The sequence below is a fragment of the Sinocyclocheilus anshuiensis genome, unplaced genomic scaffold (assembly GCF_001515605.1).
Source record: "Sinocyclocheilus anshuiensis isolate Anshui unplaced genomic scaffold, SAMN03320099.WGS_v1.1 scaffold2169, whole genome shotgun sequence".
Taxonomy (NCBI): domain Eukaryota; kingdom Metazoa; phylum Chordata; class Actinopteri; order Cypriniformes; family Cyprinidae; genus Sinocyclocheilus; species Sinocyclocheilus anshuiensis.
In genome coordinates, this window is record NW_015552701.1 from 137,778 (window position 1) to 162,366 (window position 24,589).

At 37.6% G+C, this 24,589-nt stretch overlaps 1 protein-coding gene across 1 annotated transcript in view; it reads left to right on the plus strand.

Moving 5' to 3' along the window:
- LOC107667706 (vacuolar protein sorting-associated protein 13C-like) overlaps positions 1-24,589 on the plus strand; it is a 60,837-nt gene that overhangs the window by 32,110 nt on the left and 4,138 nt on the right. Inside the window, 40 exon segments of the mRNA XM_016459429.1 lie at positions 1,500-1,559; positions 1,669-1,822; positions 1,926-2,045; positions 2,452-2,555; positions 3,376-3,543; positions 3,619-3,923; positions 4,128-4,275; positions 4,470-4,620; positions 4,719-4,846; positions 4,945-5,105; positions 5,407-5,660; positions 5,997-6,214; positions 6,388-6,480; positions 7,332-7,787; positions 7,909-8,064; positions 9,130-9,388; positions 9,706-9,866; positions 9,993-10,114; positions 10,367-10,664; positions 11,216-11,605; positions 11,797-11,901; positions 12,019-12,180; positions 12,263-12,388; positions 12,466-12,599; positions 13,649-13,775; positions 13,857-14,092; positions 14,241-14,385; positions 14,481-14,621; positions 14,715-14,796; positions 14,890-14,959; positions 15,538-15,649; positions 15,829-15,942; positions 16,767-16,900; positions 16,994-17,075; positions 17,214-17,327; positions 18,166-18,241; positions 18,343-18,506; positions 18,652-18,697; positions 20,021-20,144; positions 23,277-23,391. Of these exon segments, the coding sequence (XP_016314915.1) occupies positions 1,500-1,559; positions 1,669-1,822; positions 1,926-2,045; positions 2,452-2,555; positions 3,376-3,543; positions 3,619-3,923; positions 4,128-4,275; positions 4,470-4,620; positions 4,719-4,846; positions 4,945-5,105; positions 5,407-5,660; positions 5,997-6,214; positions 6,388-6,480; positions 7,332-7,787; positions 7,909-8,064; positions 9,130-9,388; positions 9,706-9,866; positions 9,993-10,114; positions 10,367-10,664; positions 11,216-11,605; positions 11,797-11,901; positions 12,019-12,180; positions 12,263-12,388; positions 12,466-12,599; positions 13,649-13,775; positions 13,857-14,092; positions 14,241-14,385; positions 14,481-14,621; positions 14,715-14,796; positions 14,890-14,959; positions 15,538-15,649; positions 15,829-15,942; positions 16,767-16,900; positions 16,994-17,075; positions 17,214-17,327; positions 18,166-18,241; positions 18,343-18,506; positions 18,652-18,697; positions 20,021-20,144; positions 23,277-23,391 (6,315 nt within the window).

Here is a 24,589-nt window from a genome sequence, read left to right on the forward strand (position 1 = left end):
ATTCCTAACACCGTGTCTACACCGGATGCGAGCGGCGCGGCGCGAAAAAAAACTATAGAACCACTGATCTATAATAGAGATTCCTTATATATAGATCAGTCTATAGAACTCATTATAATCAGTGATGCTGTCTACACTGGATGTGGCGCGACGCGACACGACAAATCTCCGACAGTATACTGCTGCTGCGTTCTATTTATGATGTGCTGACACAAATTTCAAATGATTTTCAAAGGTCGCTTTGTCGTGTCCAGTGTAGACAGACTTTAGCTGATGCGGCGCGGCGTGACACGACAACTGTCGCGTCTGGTGTAGACGTGGAAATCTCCGACAGTATACTGCTGCTGCGTTCTATTTATGATGTGCTGACACAAATTTCAAATGATTTTCAAAGGTCGCTTTGTCGTGTCCAGTGTAGACCGACTTTAGCTGATGCGGTGCGGCGCAACACGACAACTGTCGCGTCCGGTGTAGACAGTGTAACGTTTGCCTGTTACATTACAATACATAAAATTTAACTTACCACATAAACAGAGTAAGGAGAGATGACTGAGGACGATGGTGAATGATTTGCAGATCCTCAGTACCACTGACAAACATATAATCTTGTAAAATGTGTGGTAAGTACTGCTGCTCCATAGTATAAACAGAGTACGTGCAATCTCGAAAGTGAAACTAAAAAGCGATCGTGCATTCAAAAGCACGATGCCAGTTTCAATGCCAGGTATAATAGCGGCTCCCTGATGCCCGAAATATATATGTAGTATAATTACCCAATGATATAACTGCGAGGAAAATTTTTGAAATATATATTTTCCTCCCATCTCATGTTTATTCCCTTTAGGGGTTCCGCCTACACGTCATTTTCTTTCCGAACACGGTATTGGGATGCGGGTGGTATGGGGAGGGATCACGATGCCGGCTCAATATCGTGATGTCTATCAGCCATCGGTGATGGACAATGGCATTGTCTATCGGCCCAACCCTACTTCCTACTCAAAAAATTATTTTTCAAATCCTCTTGCATTAAGTGTTAAGTAACACCCTTTTAATCCATTCTAAAATTGACTAGTGGCAGGACATTTCATGTCTAGACAGGCTTCAGCTCTTACATTTTAACAATTTATTTAGGTCAGCACATGAATTCATATCGTGATCAAAGCATCAGGACAATTAGATCCAGCCTTTAGCCATTGCACTCTTTAGTGTTTGTGGATTGGCTCTTCTTTTAATTCCTAAGGGCCATTTCTCTCAAATGCAGTGTCTGTTGCACATGTGTACTGTTAAAAGTCTAGAGATATGAATGAATGCATACTAATCAAGTTCTGATTAAATATATAGTTGTTGTCTATGTAATATTTGACACAACGGTGATAGATTATAGATTCTCCATGATTAATTCTAGAATTACAGTGTAGACACTAAAATGTAGCAGATGTTGAGAGCTTCTGGGACTCATGAGTGGAGATCTTAAATTTGTTTGATTCCTGTCTTTGTAGGCTGATCGAAATGGGCCAAACTTTGCAAGCCTTTACCAGAATACTGAGCAGAAGATCAATGTAAGCATCTGTAAACAAGGTTAAATAAAAGCCTGTTTTGGAAATTGAGGCGTTAATCTCAAAAGAACTTCATATTGAAGGGGTTTAACATGCCTGTGTGTGTCTTTAGGTGGTGTTCTCCTCTCTAGACCTGATGTTACACACTGAGGCTCTCCTCTCTACCATGGACTTCCTGTCTGCTGCCCTGTCCAACAGCAGTCTGCTCTCACCTGAGAGAGAGAGCAAAAAGAGTGAAGATATGAGAACTACCTCAGCTAAATCCAGTAAACACACACACACACACACATACAATCGCTGAAACTGCCAAACATGGACTTTGTGCCCATGATTTAGGAATGAATTAATGAAGGACTGTTTCTGTCTCAGCTGCACTGAGTTCTCCCTCTGATGGTGACGTCATTGACCTGATGGTGAACATGCAGCTTGGTGCATTTAATGTGTTGATTTGTGACCAAAAAAGCAACATGGCAGACATCAAAATTCAGGGTGAGAATGCATTCTTATTTTGAAAATTGACTTGTTTATTATAATATAAAAGTTACTGCATTACTGCTACTGTTTTAAAATAAAAAATAATGCAGGATCTTCTTTAAGATATTAAAATATTTAATAGTAAATATTTAGTAAATATATTTTGTTATATATTTATATTTTATTTTTTATTTTGATTAAATAATTATATAATGTAATATTATATGCCAAATATAGTACAAATAGAAAATTATTGTTCTTTTTATTATAGCATATAGAATTATAGCAATAATTCTGACATAGTTGTAATAAAGCAACGTTTTAATTTTATGGTGTATTGGTCTGCTTATACAGTATCTATTTCTTGATTATTCTGAGGCTGGTTTTGTTGGTTAGCTGATTTTATAAATCTTCTCCTTAGGTTTGGACGGTTTTCTAAAGATGCAAGGAACTCAGACACACATGTACACACGTTTGCGCGACTTCATCATCATGAATGTGGATCCTAAAACAATTCACAAGAAGGCAAGCTAGCTATACCGCTACAGCACATTTGAACCATTTACTATTCTTTATACATTTTAATTTCTATCTACTTTGTCTTAGGGCTGGGCGATATGGCCAAAAAAAATGATCACGATACAATTTTTCATATCAGTCGATATCGATAATCTTTATTTCTTTCAAGTTTAAAGGTAGACTTTTGCTCCTAAGTGAAAATTGTAGAAGCAGACTGTTATTTGTGGTTTTAAACTAGTGTTTTTGTCAGAACATGACAAGCACTTCACGTTTTTGATTTTTTTGCACTTTTCCAGTCATATTTCCTTAACAAAAAAAATATCTTAATAGAAAAATGTATTTCTTAGTTTCTGCATGTTCTAATGAGTCATATTATTGTGAAGCAGGTTTGTATTGCCTGAATTTGATGATGTGTATCTTCAGCACAGCTTGCAGTGCAGGCTGCATTATTAATGATATTAACTTTTTTTTAGAAATGCACATTTGACAGTAGCTTGAATTGACTGCAGTAGTAGCTTGAGTTAGGATGCAGATGTAAATTTATGTTCATTATCAAAAACAGTAACATGTAAAAATTGTAACAACCTAATTTTTATATGGTAAAATTAATTATTCTGACTGTATGAGTTTTAAACATTAAATCGAACATTTATCAAACTCTTATCGTTTTATCGAGGAATAATAATAATAATATTGCGATAATCATCATCGTTTTTTCGCCCAGCCCTACTTTGGCTTTTGTATGAACAAAGTACAACAAAAGTGCATTAAAGTAAAGTGAACTGCAATATCTGTTGTTTATTTTGGGTTATTTTTGGTTCTCTAGGCCATCTCCATTGTAGGCGATGAGGTGTTCAGCTTCAGCATGAGTCTGACACCCAAAGCCACTGAGGGGGCTGGGTATACAGATACTTCGAAGGTTGATGGCAAAGTGAAACTCAACGTGGGCTGTATTCAAGTGGTCTACCTTCACAAATTTGTCATGTCATTACTGGTGAGTTTAAATTGCACACATGGCCTCTCTGCTGATTCAAGCACACTAGCTTACTTTTACTTTTTCTCTCCACAGAATTTCAGTAATAACTTCCAGGCAGCTAAAGAGGCTCTCAGTGCCGCCACGGCTCAGGCAGCAGAGAAAGCAGCTTCCAGTGTGAGGGATTTCGCTCAAAAGAGTTTCAGACTTGCCATGGACATCAGGCTGAAGGCCCCCCTTATCATAATCCCTCAGTCCTCCACATCCCATAATGCTGTGGAGGCGGACCTGGGTCTCATTACTGTGGGAAACAGCTTCTCACTGCTGGCAGTGGAAGGTCGTCCGCTGCCTGCTGTCATAGATAATATGGATATACAGCTCACACAGCTAAAACTGTCCAGGTAGCCCACTGCCACAAAGCTTATCTAGGATTTTCAGACTTACTTTTCAAAGTATAATTACATCCAATATGTGTCCATTTAAAGATCTGATAATTAACTGAACAGAATTCATTCAGGAATTTTCAAAGCCCACATTCTAGTTCACCATTATACAACTCTATATGTGTTTCCTCCTATAAATGCTTTTTTGTTTGTTTTCCTCAGAATTTCCATGGAGCAGGACTCAAATCAGCCTAGTTCAAAACTGTTGGAGCCAGTCAACCTTGTTCTGTCTGTTAAACGTAACCTGGCGGCATCATGGTACCAGAAGATGGCTGCCATAGAGGTGGATGGAGATCTGAAGCCCATGAAGGTCTGTTCACATAATGTCAGGATGTATTCTCAGCTTTTAAAGTCACATTTCATGCAGACTTTAAATGAAGTCTGTGGAAATTTGTTTTGGCTGGTCCATTTCTGGGATCTGGTTATAATTAATATAATATATAATTATAGAGTTGGAGTGATTAAAATTAATGAAGGTTCTCACATTTTCTGACTCCGTTCCAGGTGGCTCTGAGTCAAGATGACCTGACTGTCCTTCTGCGGATTCTGATGGAGAACATCGGAGAGGCGAGCAGTGTTCAATCTGACACACCGATTGGCTCAGAGGCAGCCCTCAAACAAGAGAGTGTGCTTGTCAGAGCACGTACAGCGACTGGTGAGGGAAGGTGGACACACACAGATGTTTTGTGTAGTGATCCTTCTCCTAGAGGAAAAACTCAGTGGATGGTCTTGATTTGTGTGTGTTTTGTGTAGGCACTGAGATTCTTGTGGAGAAGCTGTCTGAAAGTAAACTGAGGGAGACAGAGCTGCTGGAGAGTGTCAAATTCAGCTTTAATGTGGAGTCCCTTGGCCTTACTCTCTACAGTAATGATCCTGCACAGGTGTGTATGGAGCCTACAGATTCATGAATATCAGTGACACTGACTCAAGTCCACTGATAAAGAAAGTGAGTGTTATATCCGTCTCCCTCTTTCTTTAGCCCTCTGTACATAAGGAGCCGTTGTGTTTAGGTGAATTTATGCTGTGTAAAATGAAGACTTCAGGCAAAATGTTTAGCAACGGTAACATGGAGGTCTCCACCATCCTCACCACATGCACACTGGATGACAGACGGAGCGGTATTCAAAGAGTCACATCCAGGTGATTTACACATATTTAGATTACGATTTTTAATGTGATTGTGACACTGACTGTAGTAATTGTTGCTGAAAATTCCGTTTTTCCATCACAGGGTTAAAGTGCATTTTTAAATATATTAGAATGGAAAGTAGTTTTTTAATTGTAATAATATTTCACAATATTACAGTTTTTACTATAACTGTTTTTCATCAAATAAATGCATCTGTCATGCAACTTTTTTTTACATATTTTTTTCTTAATCATAACCGTCTTATGTCAAGGCCTCACCCCTCTGGTCTGATCACATTATTTTTCCTCACAGAATGCTGGGAAGGCGTGATGAGGAGACATCAGAGCCCATGATTGATGTGACATACTCTCAGAGTGCGGATGAGCGCTCCGTGGTCGCTGTGCTGCAGAAGCTCTATTTGTGTGCTAGCGTGGAGTTCCTGTTGGCTGTGGCTGACTTTTTTGTGCAAGCCCTGCCTACGAGTCCACCTACACAGAGAGACAAATCCAATCAGCTGCCACTCAAATATGTCTCAGAGCCCAAAATCCAGAGTGAACCTAAAGCAGGTATGAATGCTTCTGCTAAAAGAATGGTTGTTTCTCACAGTTAGGAAAACCAGGAAATGTCAGGGAATTTCAAAAATGTGATTTCGAGACCTGGAAAAGTCAACATAAATTAAAATAGGTTATGGAAATAGTTAAAGTCAGTATATATATTTTCTGATCAGTTGTAAAGTATTTTTAGCTAAAAATGCTTGCGCGTACAATGTCTGTCATTAGAAAGGGCTGGAACAGTCATGAAAAAGGAATGGAAATCAATTGGTCAGAAAGTGTAGGTACCCTTCATTTCAGATATTTCAGGAAAAAAAAAGTATTTGATATTTTATCTATCATCAACTTCAGCTCCGAGAACCAGGCTGCGAGCAGTTGTGGTGGACCCAGAGGTTGTGTTTGTGGCTAACCTGATGAAGGCAGATGCTCCTGCACTGGTAGCCTCATTCCAGTGTGATTTTAGCCTCCTGTCTGAAGACACTGGGCAGGCCATGAAGGCCAACGTCAGAAGCCTCAAAGTGCTCGCCTGCCCCTTTATCAGGATGGAGGGTGACAAAGCTGAGACCACCGTATGCTTACTGATTTCTACTAATGTCTTTCTGTTTTAACTCTATTGTTACAATAGGAATAAAGTTTTATGCTTATTTTGTGTTTTAAGAGACGCGGTGAAAAATATATTGCAGTCTATGTAATTGCAAATATCTATAATGCTTTGCAAATCATGAATTTGTTTTTACTGCAGGTGCTGAGACCATGCTCTGTTGAACTTGAGACCAAAATGCCAACCAATGCCCCATTAACTGGTTCAGTAACTGTAGAGGAGGTCATAGTGAAAGTGAGTGTTAGCTCTTTGCCATATTAATATTTTTGTGAAAGGAACATGTATTCTAGCATTTCAAAAGTTTGGGGTTGGTAAGATTTTTTAATGTTTTTAATATAAGTCTCTTATGCTCACCAAGGCTGCATTTATTTAATCAAAAATACAGTAAATATAAAAAAATAATAAGAATATTCTATTTTATATAATATTTATATATATTAGAATATCTGAAATATTATATTTAATATATTTTAGCAATAAATATATATTTAATATATTTTAACATTTATTTATTTTCTTATTTATTTCTTTGATGGTGAAGCTGATTTTTTTTTAATAAGCCATTATGTTTTGAGTTTAAGATTAGAATTCAGTTAGAATTCAGATTATCCTTCAGAAATCATCCTAATATGCTGATTTGGTGCTCAAGAAACATCTCTTATTATTGTCCGTGTTAAAAACAGTTGTGCCATGCCATTTAATATTTTTGTGGCAACAATGATGCATTTTTTTTCATCAAGACTCTGTGATGAATACTGTAGAAATGTCAAAGTATTTATTTAAAATAGAAATCAGTCTTTACTGTCACTTTTTGATTTATATATTGCATCCTTGCTAAAGAAAAGTATTAATTTATGTTGAAAAATCTTACTGATTTCAAACTTTTGAACTCTAGTGTATTTTCTCCCTACATTTTTTTTGTGTACCAAGACGCTGTTACTGTATTTCAAGATCATGTGAACAGAGTTATTTTCTCTGTAAATATATACAGTACTGTTCAAACATCTCATGTTTTCATTACATATCCCAGGAATATTCTAATCTGTGTTGAACTAACATTTTTTGTCTCTGTCTTGCTCTCTCAGATCTCTCCTATCATTCTTAACACTGTCATTACCATCACGGCGGCCATGGCACCCAGACCTAAAGAAGAGCCGTCACAGCAGATGTCAGATGACCTAAACAGCCTCTGGTCTTTGATGAATGTCGCTAATGCAAACTACTGGTTCCTTGGTGTGGATACAGCCTCCGAGGTCACTGAGAGCTTCAAGGATGTGGACAGCAGTAAGGATGGAGAGAGTTTTGAGATGAACGTGAAGGTGGTGCAGGTCACGCTAGAGTCAGGTTTGGGGCATCGGACTGTTCCCCTGCTGCTTGCGGAGTCGTCATTCACCGGTACTGCTCAGAACTGGTCGTCGTTGCTCAGTGTCTCTGCAGATATGACACTTGAGGTGAATTACTTCAATGAGACTCATGCCATTTGGGAGCCACTTCTTGAGAGAGTGGACAATGGGAGACGAAGGTGGAACCTTAAATTGGATGTAAGCAGAATTGCTTCTCTTTTTTCACTTTTGCGTACAAACGTAAATCCACATTCCCACCCTGTCAGATAGCTTGCAGGTTGTTCTGTTGGTGATTATTTGTTTGTGTTTCTGTGTGTAGATGAAGAATAACCCTGTTCGGGATAAAAGTCCAGTTCCTGGGGATGATTTCATTATGTTGCCAGACCCTCGCACAGCCATCACCATATGCTCCAAAGACACCATGAACATCACAGTGTCCAAGTGCTGCCTCAGTGTCTTCAACAACCTGGCTAAGGTAAACCATTCAGTCCAAAGAACAGCATTGACACACAAAAACCATGCATTTTCTGAACATGCAATATCATTGTGTCATTATTCACTTTTCCCATACATACAAAATGCAGGATTTTTTTTTTTTTACTTAAACCTACATTTTGAAATTGAATAAGTATTGCTATTTGTTGTTTTCTTTTTAATGGTGTGATATTCACAGGGTGTTAAATGTAAACTACTGTTCAAAAGTTGGGGACAGTAGGAAGATTTTTTTTTAAATAATATTTTAATTTGCAAGGGTACATTAAATTGATCAAAAGTGCCAGTAAACTAATTTAGAATGTTTTAAAAGATTTCTATTTCAAAACATGCTTTTCCTTTGAACTGTTCACCCAATAATCCTGAAAAAAAACAAATGTATCTCAGTTTGCACAAAAATATTAAGCAGCATGAGTTTTCAACATTAATAATAAAAAATGTTTCTTGAGCACCAAATCTGCATATTAGAATGATTTCTGATGGATCATGTGACACTGAAGACTGGAGTAATGATGCTGAAAATTCAGCTTTGCTGTAACACTTTATTTTAAGGTCCAATTCTATTAACTAGTTGCTTATGGGCGTGCACATTATTAGCATATTGTCTGTTTATTAGTACTTATAAAGCACATATTAATGCTTTATTCTGCATGACCATATTTTAGATCTCTTAATCCTACCCCATCTCTAAACTTAACAACTACCTTTACCTTACTAACTATTAATAAGCAGCAAATTAGGAGTTTATTGAGGCAAAAGTTGTAGTTAATAACTAGATAATAGTGAGAATTGATCCCTAAACTAAAGTATGACCAGCTTTGCCATCACAGGAATAAATTACATTTTAAAACATATTAAAATAGAAAACAGTTCTTTTACTTTTTAATAATGTTTCACAATGTTTACTGTATTTTTGATCAAATAAATGCAGCTTTAGTGAGCATAAGAGACTTCTTTCCAAAATGTTTAAAAAAAATCTTACCAACCCCAACCCTTTGAAAGGTAATGCATGTTATACGTAATAAAGATAACATTTCTCTCTTGTCAGGCTTTCTCAGAGAGCACAGCCTCCACGTTTGACCATTCTCTGAAGGAGAAATCCCCGTACACCATCCGCAATGCATTAGGCATTCCACTCATTGTTCAGCACAGTGCAAACCTGCGTTTGACTGGCTCATCCGCACCGGGTAAACTGCACGAATTGGCCGTGGATAAAAGTGTGGATTTAGAACATACATCATTTGAGCGTTTATCACGACTGTCTGCCCTGCAAAGGCAGGAAAGCTGCTTATTCAATCTCAGCATAGGTCAGTAACAAGGACAATATACACCTCGTAAACTGTACCTCAAAAACTAGTGAGCTGCCTACCTAGACAGCATTTTTGGGCATAATATGCTCTTAGAAGGTTCAAGCATGTCTGTGTTCTCCAAAAATGCTCTCTTGATAGGTCACTATGTAAGTTTTGAACGGCCTAAATGCCCATACAAAAATAAAGGAAGTCATATCTGGTTATTCTATTTGTTAAATTACCTGAATATTTATTTAAATATATAGTCTATAATTTTTAGGTCATGAATTACAGGTAAATGCAGTACGCTAATCCTGATCATAAATGTCCCTCAGTTCCCTCAGGTTACAGTGAGATTTCAAATATCCCTTTGGGTAAGCCTGGCCGTAGACTGTATAATATCAGAGGACCCATGCAACAGGATGCTGTGTCTGTACTGCTTCAGATCGATGCCAGTGAGGGCAACAAGGTCATCACAGTACGGTCCCCCCTACAGGTTCGTCTGCTCACTTTACCTGCAGAGTGCATACATCTGTTCACCTGTCTGGATAAAGAAATCATTAGTGAAAACGACCTTGTTAAAATCATGGTAACGTTGATTTCTTTTTTTATGTGTTATCAGATAAAGAACCATTTCTATGTGCCTTTTGCCATTCTGAAGTATTCTTCTGAACTTGGAGGGATGGTGAATGTAGGGGTTGCTGAGCCTGAGAAGGAGTGTCATGTTCCCCTAGAAGCTTACAGGTATAGATGGAGAAGAAGTGTAATTACATATTCTGTTCCAGTGAATTTTGCACCCACATGAGTCAAATATCATGAGGAGCAACTGTAAAGTTCTGTGAGTCCTGCTGCAGCTGAAAACGTAATATTATGAATATATTATATGTTTTTCTTGTCTTTCTTATTTGCAGGCAGTGTCACTATACCGTAAAATGAATTACCTGTAAGTTTTTGTGCTTTATGTTGTAACTTTCTGTGCTCTGTGTATTACTTTAGGAGTCAGTTGTTCTTGCTGCCTGTCGGTCCTTTAGAAGATTTGTATCGTGTGTCCACCACATGCGTCACATGGAAGGAGCAGGTTCACGTGAGCTCAGAGGTTCACGCAGTGCTGCAGTGCCCCGCCATAGACAGCAGCTTCCTGCCACTGGTGGTGAACACACTGGCCGTACCTGATGACCTCAGCCATATTGCCAGCCACGGGGAAGGGGACTGGGACCCTGCTTATGTCATCCACCTGCACCCAGCTGTCACTCTCAAAAACCTGCTGCCTTACTCAATACGCTACTTGCTGGAGGTGCAGAATATTGCAGTTTCAGTACACAAATGCTAGAACACATTCGGCATACACTTTGTCTCAAATGTTGGGGTTTTGTATGATTTTTTTTTTTTTTTCAAAATAAATAAAAAATAACTTTTTTTTATTTTAATATATTTTAAAATGTCATTTTTTTTCTGTGATGGCAAAGCTGAATTTTCAGCAGCCATAACTGTAGTCTTCAGTGTCACATGATCCTTCAGAAATCATTCTAATATGCTGCTGTTGGTGCTCAACAAAAATAGTTTTAATACATTTTTTCAGAATTCTTTTATGAATAGAAATTTCAAAAGAACAGCATTTTTTTAGATTGAAGTCTTTTGTAACATAAATGTCTTTACTGTCCCTTTCAAACAATTTAATGCACCCTTGCTGAATAAAAGTATAAATTTCTTTCGGGGGAAAAAAATTCTTACTGACCCCAAACATTTGTGCATGACATTCATATTGATTATAAAATCAGTATTAATTAATATCAGTTTAATATTAGCCAGCAGCCATTTATTAAAACCAAATCATGTCTCTCACAGGGTTCTGCTGACTTCTGTGAGCTACAGGAGGGCAGTGTGGCAGATGTGCTGAACTCAAATGTTGGCGGTGAAATAATTGAGCTTGTTTTGATCAAGTACCAAGGTCGCAACTGGGCTGGACGTATGAGAATTAGCAGAGAAATGCCTGAGTTCTTGTCCATCTGCTTCACCTGCGACACACCAGAAGGACTGACCGTGGACCTGTGTGTGCATGTGTCTCGAGTGTGCGGCAAAATGGTCCTCTCTGTTTACAGTCCGTACTGGATCATCAATAAGACGTCCCGCGTGCTGCAGTATCGTGCAGAGGATACGTGTGTGAAACACCCATCCGACTTCAGGGATGTCATTCTGTTCTCCTTCAAAAAGAAGAATTTCTTCAGCAAGAATAAGGTTGGATTGGGCTCTTTGGCAGTGTTTGATGGATATACCTGTACAGCCATATTAGACAAATATCTAAAATAATCAAATCATGAATGCTGACATGAACCTTAATGTGTTTGGTCTGTAATGGTCATAAAGCCATGTTTTACCCGTAGTTTTTGATAGTAATTCATAAATTAGCATTCTGCTCTTCCTTTCAGTTGCAGCTCTGTGTGTCCACCAGCTCATGGTCCGATGGCTTTTCGCTGGACACCGTTGGCAGCTATGGATGTGTCCGTTGTCCAGACAAAAACGGGGACTACTTAGTAAATGCTTTAAACATTTAATGAAATAAGAGTAACTTTAAGTAAACAGTAGATGCCAGCAAATGTAATCCAACTGTAAATGAAAATTAACTTGTTGGAAATCTCTTTGATGTCCAGGTTGGGGTCAGCATCCAGATGAGCAGCTTTAATCTGACACGGATTGTTACCATGAGTCCTTTCTACACGCTAGTCAATAAGTCCTTGTTTGAGCTGGAGGTTGGAGAGGTGCAAAACAACAATGGTTTCGGATGCAAGTGGCACTACATCTCCTCCACTGAGGTCGGTGCGGAATTCATCTTTTATCTAAGGCAGAATTATTCCCACAGTATTTGTGTTGAGTGTATGATTGTGTGTGTTACAGTGCTTGCCTTTTTGGCCTGAGGCCAGCACAGGGAAGCTGTGTGTACGAGTTGTGGGATCTGAATCTAGCTCCAAATCATTCTTCTTCAACAAGCAGGACAACGGAACTCTGCTGCGCATGGAACAGGTGAACATGATCTACCTGTAAACATGATGCTAAATAAACCTTATTGATCACTTAATTCTAATCTTGGTTCCCATCAGTATGGTGGCGTGATAGTGGATGTGAACATCTCAGACCACTCCACTGTCATCAGCTTCACCGATTACTATGATGGAGCTGCACCTGCTTTGGTTGTCAATCACACACCTGCAGCCACTGTCAACTTCAGACAGAGGTTAGCACCGCTTCAATATTTCACTTCGTATAACAGATGAATGAAAAGTCTGAATATGTATGACTGAGTAGAAAGTCCATGAAAAACAAACTAGGGTTGGCACGATACCCAGGTTTCAGTATTCAATAGTAGCAATACCGCGATTTCACAAATATCTTTACCAGTTTTGATACCATAGCAAAAACTAATTGCTATTAAAAACATTGTTTTATCTAAAAGTTAAAAGTATGTGCAGAGAAATACTCGAAGAGTACATTGCCTTGTTTTAATTGATTTATTAAGTCAGTAGAAATAAGACAAAGACAAAAGAAACACATTTCAAACAAAATAAATAAAAACAAAATATATTACATTTCAAAAGTTTGGGGTCAGTGGGATTTTTAGTAAGAAATTATTATTAAGAAATTATTATGTATGCAAGCACGCTTTAAATTGATCAAAATCATTCCAAAACATTTAAAATATTACAGAATATTTAAATAAATTATGTTCTTTTGAACTTTCTATTCATTAAATAATCCTGAAACGTATATAGCACTGTTTCCACACAAATATTATGCACCACAACTCTTCTTCAACATTGATGATGATAATAATAAGAAATGTTTCCTAAATACATTAAAATTATTTCTGAAGGATCATGTGACATTGTATGTCGGAGTAAAGTGGACTAAAAATTCAGGTTTGGCATCACAGGAATTAATTACCTTTGTAAAATATATTCAAATAGAATATATTTTAGTTTGGCTAGATTTAAACCGTGTAATGCACAGATTCAATACAGTATTTTGACACTTGGCTGTTTACATACATTCAGCTATTCGATCAAAAATTGCCTTCGACCATTCACATGTACACCTGCATGATTATAAGGCACAAATGCTCCTTTTTATCAACTGGTGCCAGAGTAATGGTACTTTTGACATCTGAACACTTCAGAATTAAGAAGATCACTTAAGGAGACCATCTTCTGATTGAGTGTTTTCTTTTGGATTGTGTGAATATGTTTCCTGTCTGTAATCAGTGTCTGTGTCTCTGTGCTTGTACAGAGACTGTGAGGAGTCTTGGGCACTGAGACCAGGTGAAGCTCAGCGTTTTGCATGGGATGATCCAGCAGGGGTGCGGAAGCTTTGCTGGAGCTGTCAAGACCACAGCGGAGAACTGGACCTTGTAAAGGTTAGAGAGGGATGCTGGGTTAGTGAATCTAATAATCCGTTAATATTACTGGTCATGTCATTCCCATGTTGATTTCTTTAGGACGAGAGTGAGCAGTTTGCTTACAGCAGCTTAGATCAGATACACTGGGTGTCTTTCCTGGACGGCCGACAGCGGGTGCTGATCTTTACTGAGGATGTTGGCATAGTCACAAAAGCCCGGCAGGCAGAGGAGCTGGAGCAATTCCAGCAAGAAGTCAACATCTCATTAAAGAACCTGGGCCTGTCACTCATCAACAATGACATCAGGCAGGAGATAGCATACGTTGGCATCACCAGGTAATAAACCCACACCCAGCAACCATAAGTCTCGCTGTAAACTGACGACTCATTTATAGTTATTATTGATTTTTAAAGGGGAACATAAATGCCATTCTTGTGCAAGTTGTTTGTTGTTGATTAAGAATGATTGAATTGTGTTTTTAAGTTCTGGTGTGGTTTGGGAGATGAGACCAAAGAACCGCTGGAAGTCCTTTAACCACAAAAACATTGGACTGTTGGAGAAAGCCTACCAGGACTACATCAACAACAAGAGTGAACCAGGCTGGACTAGACTAGAAACTGGCCTAGAGGTAATAAAGGATTTTATCGAAATAAAGTTTGATTAGTAAGATAATTACGCTGCTTAGACATTATCACATTCTTTTTTTTGTCTTTATTGAAACAGGTGAACTTTGGAAGATTGCCCATGTTGATGAGACAGCCATTTTCCTGCACTATCAGGAGAAACTTCCTGCCTGGCATTCGTATTGAGTTGAAACAGTCGCCTCACCAGAGGAGTTTACGTGCACAGCTCTATTGGCTACAGGTAACACCCACACACAATGTACTTGTTGAATATCACACTTCCGTCATTTTTGGCATTTGTTCAGTTATTATGTGCACCATTTATTTGTTCCAGGTGGATAATCAGCTGCCGGGAGCTATATTTCCTACTGTGTTTCATCCTGTTCCTCTTCCAAAATCTATTGTTCAAGACTCAGGTACAAGCACCAGTTAGCATATGAATGCTCCATCTAAATGCACATTTAGAGTGAGTGGACATGAACACGATATATCTGACCTTTTATCTTTAGAACCGAAGCCGTTTTTCGACGTTAGCATCATCACAAGGTTTAATGAGCACAGCCAAGTCATGCAGTTTAAGTAAGTGATGGTGCCCAGATTACATTATCTACTCACTGTGTCACGTCTAATAAAATTGTCTCATAATATCTCACTAAATTACATTCTGAGTTACACTCAGCTAATCAATTAACTGTATCACATTCTTTAATGAAGTAAAATGAAAATCTAAATCTAAACTATTGTATGGTATTAATCCAATGTTTCTCTTGATCTTAAAAACTAATATACACAAATATACACTACTGTTTAAAAGTTTGGGGTCGGTTAGATTTTTTTTTTTAAAGAAATGAATACTTTTATTCAACAAGATTGCTTTAAATTCATCAAAATTACAAAAATATATTTCAAATACATGCTGTTCTTTTGAACTTCCTGTTCATCAAAGAATCCTGAAAATTTTCATGATTTTAAATTGCAGTAATATTTCACAGTATTACTGTTTTAAATACATGTAGCCTTAGTGAACATAAAATGTCTTTCAAAAACATAAAAAAAATCGTATTGATCCCACAGCCTTTTAATGGTAATGTTAGAAAATAGTGTAATAAAGAAAAAGTAGATCCAACCTTTGACTGGTATTGTTTGTTTTTCTGAAGGTACTTTATGGCATTAGTGCAGGAGATGGCAGTGAAGATCGATCAGGGCTTCTTGGGAGCAATTCTCGCCCTGTTTAACCCAGCTACCGACTCCCAGGATACTAAAGAGAAGGTAACTACTGCTTTTTTCTGACAGGTGTAGTCACATATTTTTACTGATAAACTTAATCCATAATGAGCGCAGTGGTAAACACTTCCTCCATCATTACAATCTTTTATTTTTGTGTGGCTCTATGCAATGTGAATGAAAACGAGACTGGAGATGTCAGTATGTGCTTCTCTGTGCTTCAGAATAAGCTGATAGAGAGGGATCTGGAGGCGCTGCAGGCTCAGCTGATGGAGACCTCAATGACAGATGCCTCGGGCCTGAGCTTCTTTGAGCATTTCCACATCTCCCCTATTAAAGTAATGAACCACCACCACTGTCCACTCCAAAACACAGCACATGTTCTCTTCAAGGTCACTTGTCACAGAAATGTGAAATCTAAAATAAGACCTGAGGCCTAGTTTCAGTCTTCCACATGATACAGCATGTTTGGACCCACTACCATTCAGTAGTTAGGGGTTGATAAAAAGTTGTATTTTGTTTTTGAAAGAAGTCTGACCAAGGTTGCATTTATTTATAAAATATACAGAAAAAAAGTAATATTGTGAAATATTATTACAATTTAAAATGATTGTTTTCTATTCTAATATATTTTAAAATGTAATTTATTCCTGTGATGGCAAAGCTGATTTTTCATCAGCCATTTCTCTAGTCTTCAGTGTCACATAATCCTTTGGAAATTTCTTATTTCATTTCTTATTATTGTCCATGTTGAAAACCATTGTTATTACTGATATTTTTGTGTAAACTCTGTTATTTTTCCCCCCAGGTTTCTTTAATTTGACAGAAAGTTCAAAAGAACACATACTTTTTACATGTTTTTTTAATGTAAAAAAGAAAACAATTAAAAGTAATATGCTTGGAGGGCCAAATATATTTTGATATTACTGTATAATGCTGTGAATTTGGGTTATTGACATGCTTGGCTTTACTGACATATGAAAGACTAAACTGAATAAACACTTGCTTGTCTACCAGGCTATGAATAGCATAGTAATGTCAAATGATAGATTAATTGCAAAAGGATACCTTTGACAGATAGCTGCATCAAACTGTAAAAGGACATGTAGTGTAATTGTTTATGATTGATCTAAGAAACTATGTGTGTGTTGTGTTTGTGTAGCTGCACCTGAGTCTGTCTCTGGGCTCCAGTGGAGATGAATCTGAGCAGGGTGATATGGTCGCCATCCAGTCCGTCAACCTCCTGCTCAAAAGCATTGGTGCCACACTCACTGATGTAGATGATCTGATTTTCAAGTAAGACTTTGAGATGTGCATGTACTCTAATACTGACATGGTTCTTTGAAAATAAGATTCACATGGACATCGATTGACGTCGTTTTGTTTCAGACTGGCTTACTTTGAGGTGAAATATCAGTTCTACCGGCGAGAAAAACTGATGTGGGCGGTGATCAGACACTACACCGAACAAGTGGGTGATCTAAATACACACTCATGCAATGTCAGAGTTCATTACATGAGCAAACACTCTCCAATATGCTTACATTTTCACTTTAAATCATTGTACCTGAAGGAAGTTCAGAAGTTCAGAGTCTGTTTCTCTCCTCAGTTCCTAACACAGATGTACGTGCTGGTTTTGGGTCTGGATGTTCTTGGAAATCCATTCGGGCTGATCCGAGGCTTATCAGAAGGAGTGGAGGCTTTCTTCTACGAGCCCATCCAGGTCTGACACATGCTGTTCATTTATCTATCCGTTCAGGCCTCATCATTTAATTCACTACAAATGTGAGTGTGTTATCTTTTAAATGCCAGATATAAGTACAGGTTTGAGTAACCTAGATCAGCCCATCCACAGAAATGAGTGTATCAAATTATATGATACCACAGGTATTTGAGGTATATTTAATATCAATCATCACTGTAATGCATGTAATGATATATTATGACCACTAAAATGATCATCAAATCATTTAAAGGGGTCATATGATGTTGCTAAAAAGAACATTATTTTGTGTATTTGGTGTAATGTGTTTATGCGGTTTAAGGTTCAAAAAACACATTATTTTCCATATACTGTACATTATTGTTTCTCTATGCCCCGCCTTTCTGAAACGCATCGATTTTTACAAAGCTCATCGGTCTGAAAAGCGAGGTGTGCTCTGATTGGCCAGCTATCCAGTGCATTGTGATTGGCCGAATACCTCAAGCGTGTGACAGAAATGTTACTCCCCTTACCATATTGTGATGATGCCGTCAGGCCAGAGCGAGGAGACATAAACATGAAAACCCATTACAAACGAGGCATTTGTTGCATCCAGTGTAATCCTTAAAGAAATTAAGAATTTTTTTTTGTATATGCAGCCTGCTGTATTATTATTTAAATGTCTGTAAAATTGTATGATTTACTTATATAATTTTTTATGTATTTATATAATATATATTTGAGCTTTTTTGTCTCATTGTTCAACAGTTCAATTTAAAAATTGTTCTTTGATGTGTCGTGTTTTACAAGGTTGTAAAGTTATAATTTGTAGATTACTAGCATTTGTTTGTGTGTGTAGGGGGCTGTTCAAGGACCTGAGGAATTTGCAGAAGGTTTTGTTATCGGTGTTCGAAGTTTACTGGGCCACACAGTGGGTAAGAGTCCCTGCTTTCCTGCTTTTCTCCCTCAAACCCACATATACTCACAGAGGATCCTTAATGCACATGCTTATTTTGTTTTGACATTATCTTCCCAGGGGGCGCAGCTGGCATGGTGTCTCGAATAACAGGCACTGTAGGAAAAGGCTTGGCTGCCATCACTATGGACAAAGATTATCAGCAGAAACGGAGGGAGGAGATGAACAGACCCACTAAAGACTTTGGAGAGAGTCTGGCTAAAGGAGGAAAGGGTTTCCTCAAGGTACTGAACACAAGTTCCTACACAAATAAAAAAACATCCAAGATGACATCAAAGCATTTCCCTTTCTATTTTATGCATTGTATGTAACACCATTCAATTGTATGTAGCATGAATTGACTTTTGTTATGTCTCTGCTGTCCTTCAGGGTGTGGTTGGTGGAGTAACAGGAATTGTGACCAAACCGGTGGAAGGTATGGCGGTTTACTGCTGATGCAACACGTACTTGTAGGGATGCACCGAATGTTCAGTAACCGAAATTATTCGGCCGAATAAGCGAAAAAGACCGAATAAACTGTACCGAACAATGACGTGACGCGATCAAATAGCAACCAGCGTAGAGTGAGAGGCGCAATGCAACAAACATGTCAGCAGTGTGGAAGCATTTAAAACTGTCCGAGAAAGACGCAAAAATCATTACAAGCACCGACAGCGAGAGACTGTTTAGGACTGCATCGCATGTTTTAGATGAGAAGAGGAAGGGGTGATTGCTGCTGGTTACTGTATGATAATTGAAATCGCGAAATGGCCTTAAACAATTAGTAAATAAACTGCAGAACGTCATGTTTTCTAATACACGCACGCATTGCATTCTGACAGCGCTGCATGAACTCGCGGTGCTATCTGTTCATTAGCCAGGGTTCAGAGTCCAAACCGTGAGGGAAATCTGCGCTGTAACAGTGCGCTCAGTTGCTCAGTCACATTTTTATGATTTTTTTTTTACAAGGCACGATACCTGCGACTTATTCGTAATGAGACTCGTTTATAAATCTGCTGTTGTCTTCCTGTTGTTTCCGCCAAAATAAAAGTTGAGAAAAAGCAATAACTCCATAAACAATCATAAATGTTAGTATTGTAATTTTACTGTTGTTCTGTAAAATAAAATAAAAAGTAAGACAATAATAATGATAATAATTTCAACAGCTCTGTTAATACATTTATTATAACATTCACACATAGTGTTCAAATTGGGATCTGTAATATTTTCTAATGTTTTAAAAGAAGGTTCTTCTGCTCAGCAAGGCTGCTTTTAATTGTACAGTTAAAAATACATGCCTGATTCAAGAAGAGGGTCTGATGGCCAAAAAAATATTATTTTACTAACTTATTAATTTTAAGTTAAATTGTGCATTGTTGGTATAACTATAATGTCTGCTAGAATGTTATAAAATGTTCAGTGTTAAATACTTTTAAATTGTTGTTTTGTAATTGATTTTTTTCTTTGAAAAGCAAGACAAAACAGTAAAAAGCACATTTTGGCTATTTAATTTGTGCAGTGGTGAAAAAAATTGGCAAAATACGTGGGGGGAAAAAACTCGAAAAATCTTGTTCGGTATTCGGCCTTCGGCCCAGTATTTCATTTTGTTTGGTTTCGGCTTCAGCCAAGAATTTTCATTTCGGTGCATCCCTACGTACTTGAATGAATTTGATCTGTTTTTGTATTCGGTGATGAGATAAGTAAATATTTTATTATTGGGAATTGAAAATGCACAAATAATAATCTGTCTTGGGTTTAGGGGCGAAGAAAGAGGGGGCTGCAGGCTTCTTCAAGGGCATTGGGAAAGGCCTGGTTGGAGTGGTGGCCAGACCAACAGGGGGCATCATAGACATGGCAAGCAGTACTTTTCAGGGCATTCAGAGGTGAGACGAACATGCACATGTATATTATATTTACATAAACGCCTTCAAACACAGACTTACATTCAGACAACCATGTACATACACTACCACTCAAAAGTTTTGGGTTTGTAAAGTTTTTAATAAATTTAAAATATAATAAAAAAGAGACAGCTACTTTTAATTGTAATAATATTTCACAATATCACAGTTTTTATTCTATTTCCGATCAAATAAATTCTGCCTTGGTGAGCATAAGAGACTTTTTATAAAAATAAAAATAAATCTTACCTAATCCAAATATTTAAAGGGGTCATATGATGTTGTTAAAAAGAACATTATTTTGTGTATTTGGTGTAATGGTTTGTAACACTTCAAAGAGAAAGGAAAACTTGAAATCACATGACCCCTTTAAACGGTAATGTATATATTCACATAGTTCTTAGTTGAATGAAGATTTTTGTTTAAGCAATATTTTAAACCTAAATACTTGTATTTAGTCCTAATGTTTTAAGAGGGGCCCACATTTACTCAATTTTTGCAGAATGGAAGTTGTGAGGCCATTTCCTCTCACCCTAAATATAGCTTGGAAATCTTGTTCTTCCTACTAGGATGCATTGATGTATTGTATTATGTAAGTGCTGATGTGCACTTTACATATACATTTTGAAAAAGATTATTAGATTAATGATATGCATTCTGAAAGGACTAGAAAAATACATTTAATAAAAAATGTCCTGTGGCAATTTTCTAATATGCTGTTGGCTGTCAACTGAGTGTCAGTGTCCTAATTTGTGTCTCTTTTGTCTTTGTTGCATTTTTTTCTCACATAGTGTTGTTTTTGTTTTCCTGTGTGTTAACTAATTTTATGACTCTTTTTTTTCATGTTTTTCATAAGTTAATTCCTGGATGTGTTTGTTCTTTTTAGTTCAGTGAGTATTTGGAAGCTCATGAGTGTGTATGTGTGCAAATGTGCGTATGACTGGAGTGCGAATGTTATTTGTATTTATGCCTATGTTACCCAAAGACATGACAGTGAATGATCCCTCTGCATTCACTCAGTTGGGTTTGCTTGTTTCCTGGGTCCAAAAAAATGTGAATTTTTAATCTACAGGGTATGAATGGTTGAAAGGTAAGCATTGCATCATGGGAAGCAAAGGATGTGAGCTGTAGCCCAGAGAATTCTGCCATAATCTACAGTTCAAGAATCCCCTTATAATTGGATTAATCAACATATGCCAATTTTCCCATCATTGTAACATTTGCTTCTGATCTCCACACCCCTTTCACTGGTGCATTTTGGGGCCAATGGAAAGTCTGATGAGCAGAGCAGCACAGACAGGAGCAAAGATGATATAGAGAGGAGAGGAAGTACAGATAAAGCACGTATAATCACTTGTAACTATGTTTAAGAGAAATGGTCCTTTAAATCAACCGTTTGAATACTATGTAATGTCCTTATAACCATAGTTCAAGGAATAGTTTGAACAAATAAAAATTTTCATCATTTACTCAACCTTATGTCATTTCAAACCTGTAATAAATTCTCTCTTCTGTGGAACATAAAATAGTTTTTTTTTTTTTTTATGTTTCAGGCTTTTTTTGTCTGTGGACCCTTTTTACAGATGAGTTGACAAGTTGTTTCCACAGGTATTAACATCATAAATCTAGCAAAAATCATTTAACTTTTTCAGGCTCAAAGATCCATATCAAAAGACATACACACGAACAGAAAAAACATACACACACAAATCTGACCAATGTAATCAGTCTCTTCATATTTTTGTCCTCTTTTACAAAGTCAGAGAAACACTATCATGCATTTTTTCATTAGCTATTGGACCAAACGGACATTAAAAAATTATATTTGTTGTGAAATATGAAAAGGGTCTATTGAATTTCATTATATGGACAAAATGTCTTTTGTGTTCCACAGAAAAAAGAATGTCGTACAGATTTGGAATGACATGAGAATGAGTAAATGAGTATCATTTTTGGGTGAACTTTGGATGATGTCCCTGTCTCCGACTGCTCTTCTTGTCAGACCAAGTCCACCGCATGAGCTCACTGCACTGCTGATGTACTGGACTCTATGACACAGCACTGCCTGGTGTGACCAGGCGCTCTCCAACCAATAGCAAAAGAAGCATTATGAATTCAAAGGCAGTCGATGACCAGGCTTACCAATCACATTGTGCACCCATGCCATTAATTCTGCCCCGGAAAAATGAGTTGGCTAATCTGTTGTGTTTTACGGTGTTCCCGCCCCTGGCTTTTTCATGCCAAACCTTTCACAACAAGCTGGAACGGTGATGCCCCTCCCCCCACCCCTCCTGTGATTCTCAAACATATGTGCTCAATCATCCAACCATTCGTTCTGCTTTCCATCTTATACACCTGAACTGATCAGCACTCTCTGTATGAACTAATCACATTGCTTTTCCATGCTCGCAATGTAGAAGTAACCAAAGGTGAGAGAGGGCTTAAGGAATCAGACATTGCACGCAATAGTACAAAGAGTCTTTGTAGGTTGATGCTTTTTTTTAATGACTCTTGAGATGCATTGCGTTTGTTCAAGGCTGTTCAGGCATGCTCAGATGAACTTTGAGTAGATTCTGTTTACTACCTGTTGTTAAAGGGGTGGTTGATTGCGATTTAACGTTTTTAACGTTAGTTAGTGTGTAATGTTGCTGTTTGATCATAAACAATATCTGCAAAGTTACGAAGCTGAAAGTTCAATGCAAACGGAGATATCGTCTTTTAAAATTCTGGCAGTTTAATGCCTACAAAAACGACTGGTAAGGGACTACAACGAGTTACTTCCCGGGTCCGTTACGTCAAGAACCCAGAATTTTACATAAACCCTGCCTCCGGGAACACGCAGCAAAGGGGGCGAGGCCATGCAGCGCTGCTAGAGAAGAGGAAGAGAAAACTAGGGGTGCACGTAAAAATCTATTCATATATGACAAACGAAGCATTAACAAATGTTAGACTGCACCCCATAAACGCAATCAAGCCTATAAAAAAACAGTCAACCATCCCTTTAAGAATGACTCATCCATTGCCCACGCATTTTACATGGATGAAAATCACTGGATCACAGGATGTCGTCTTTGTGAGGGTTTTCTAATGTGCTGTTGCTGACTTGATTTGCAGGGTGGCAGAATCGACTGAAGAGGTGACTAAATTAAGGCCAGTGCGTCTCATACAAGAAGATGGCATCATACGGCCCTACGACCACCATGAGTCGGAGGGCTTTGACCTCTTTCAGGTGAGGTCACCTGTCAACCCCACTGACAAGGCTATTAGACCCCGATGGGAAGGATTTTAATCGGCTTAATCCTCTGTTTTAATTTACAACTACTAACTACTAACAGCCAAATTGTTTTGAAGGATTGGAGTCAGTTTGACAGATTAAGGCACAACCATTGTTTTTTCATGCACTGGTCAATTTTGAGATTTTGAACTATTTTGCTTCCATTCCATTGTCATATTTCAGACTAGTGGAAAGAAAACATCCAAATACACATTTAAGTGTATATTTTATTACACTTTATCTATTTGCATCTGTAGATTTCAATGATAGTAGATATCTGTAGAAGCCATTTCCTCAAAATGAGTTTTTCCGGTTACACTTTATTTTAAGGTGTCTTTGTTACAGTGTAATTATACATTTAAGTACGGAGTAATATTAATTAACTACATGTGCTTACTATATGGTTAGGGTTAGGATTAGGGTTTAGTTTAGGGTTACTTGCATGTAATTATGCATAATTTATTGTCATTACGATAGTTAGTACATGTAACGTGTGTAACAAGGACAACTTAAAATAGTTTTACCGTTTTTCCTCATGCACTGAGCCAGTAGGACTTACATGCACCAAACTTTCCAGTTTTATTCTTATTTATATTTGGAAGGTTTTTTACAGAGGGGTTTGTTCATATATCAGCCTGATTTATGTAACATTTTATTTCTTCAGAAATGTTTTTTTTTTCCCTGGCTGTTGAAAGTACTTTATCCATAAATATGGATTTATGGTATAATAAACAGAGATGTTCAAAATCCCCATCTATAAAAACGTTTAATTCTAATATGTCAACAAAAATAAAATAAGAAATTTGAAATTGGCTTTATCTAATGCTCAGCTTTCTGGTTAGGAAATGTATGTTAATTAGTGCATATTTAAACTCACCATTTTCAGGAAAACAAAAGAGTTGTCTTATTGTGCTGTGATTATTCAACTGGGGAAAGATGGGGATATCTATTATGGCGCTTTTCCACTGCATGGTACGGCTCACTTTTGGAGGGTTTTCCACTGGGACCTGTTTTCCAAAAGTACCTGGTACTTTTTTTAGTACCACCTCGGTTGAGGTTCCGACGTGACGTGTAAACTCTGCTGATCATGGATTGGCCAGAGAGAATCGTCACTACCTGCGTCACTGAACTTGCGACACAAACACAACAGAAC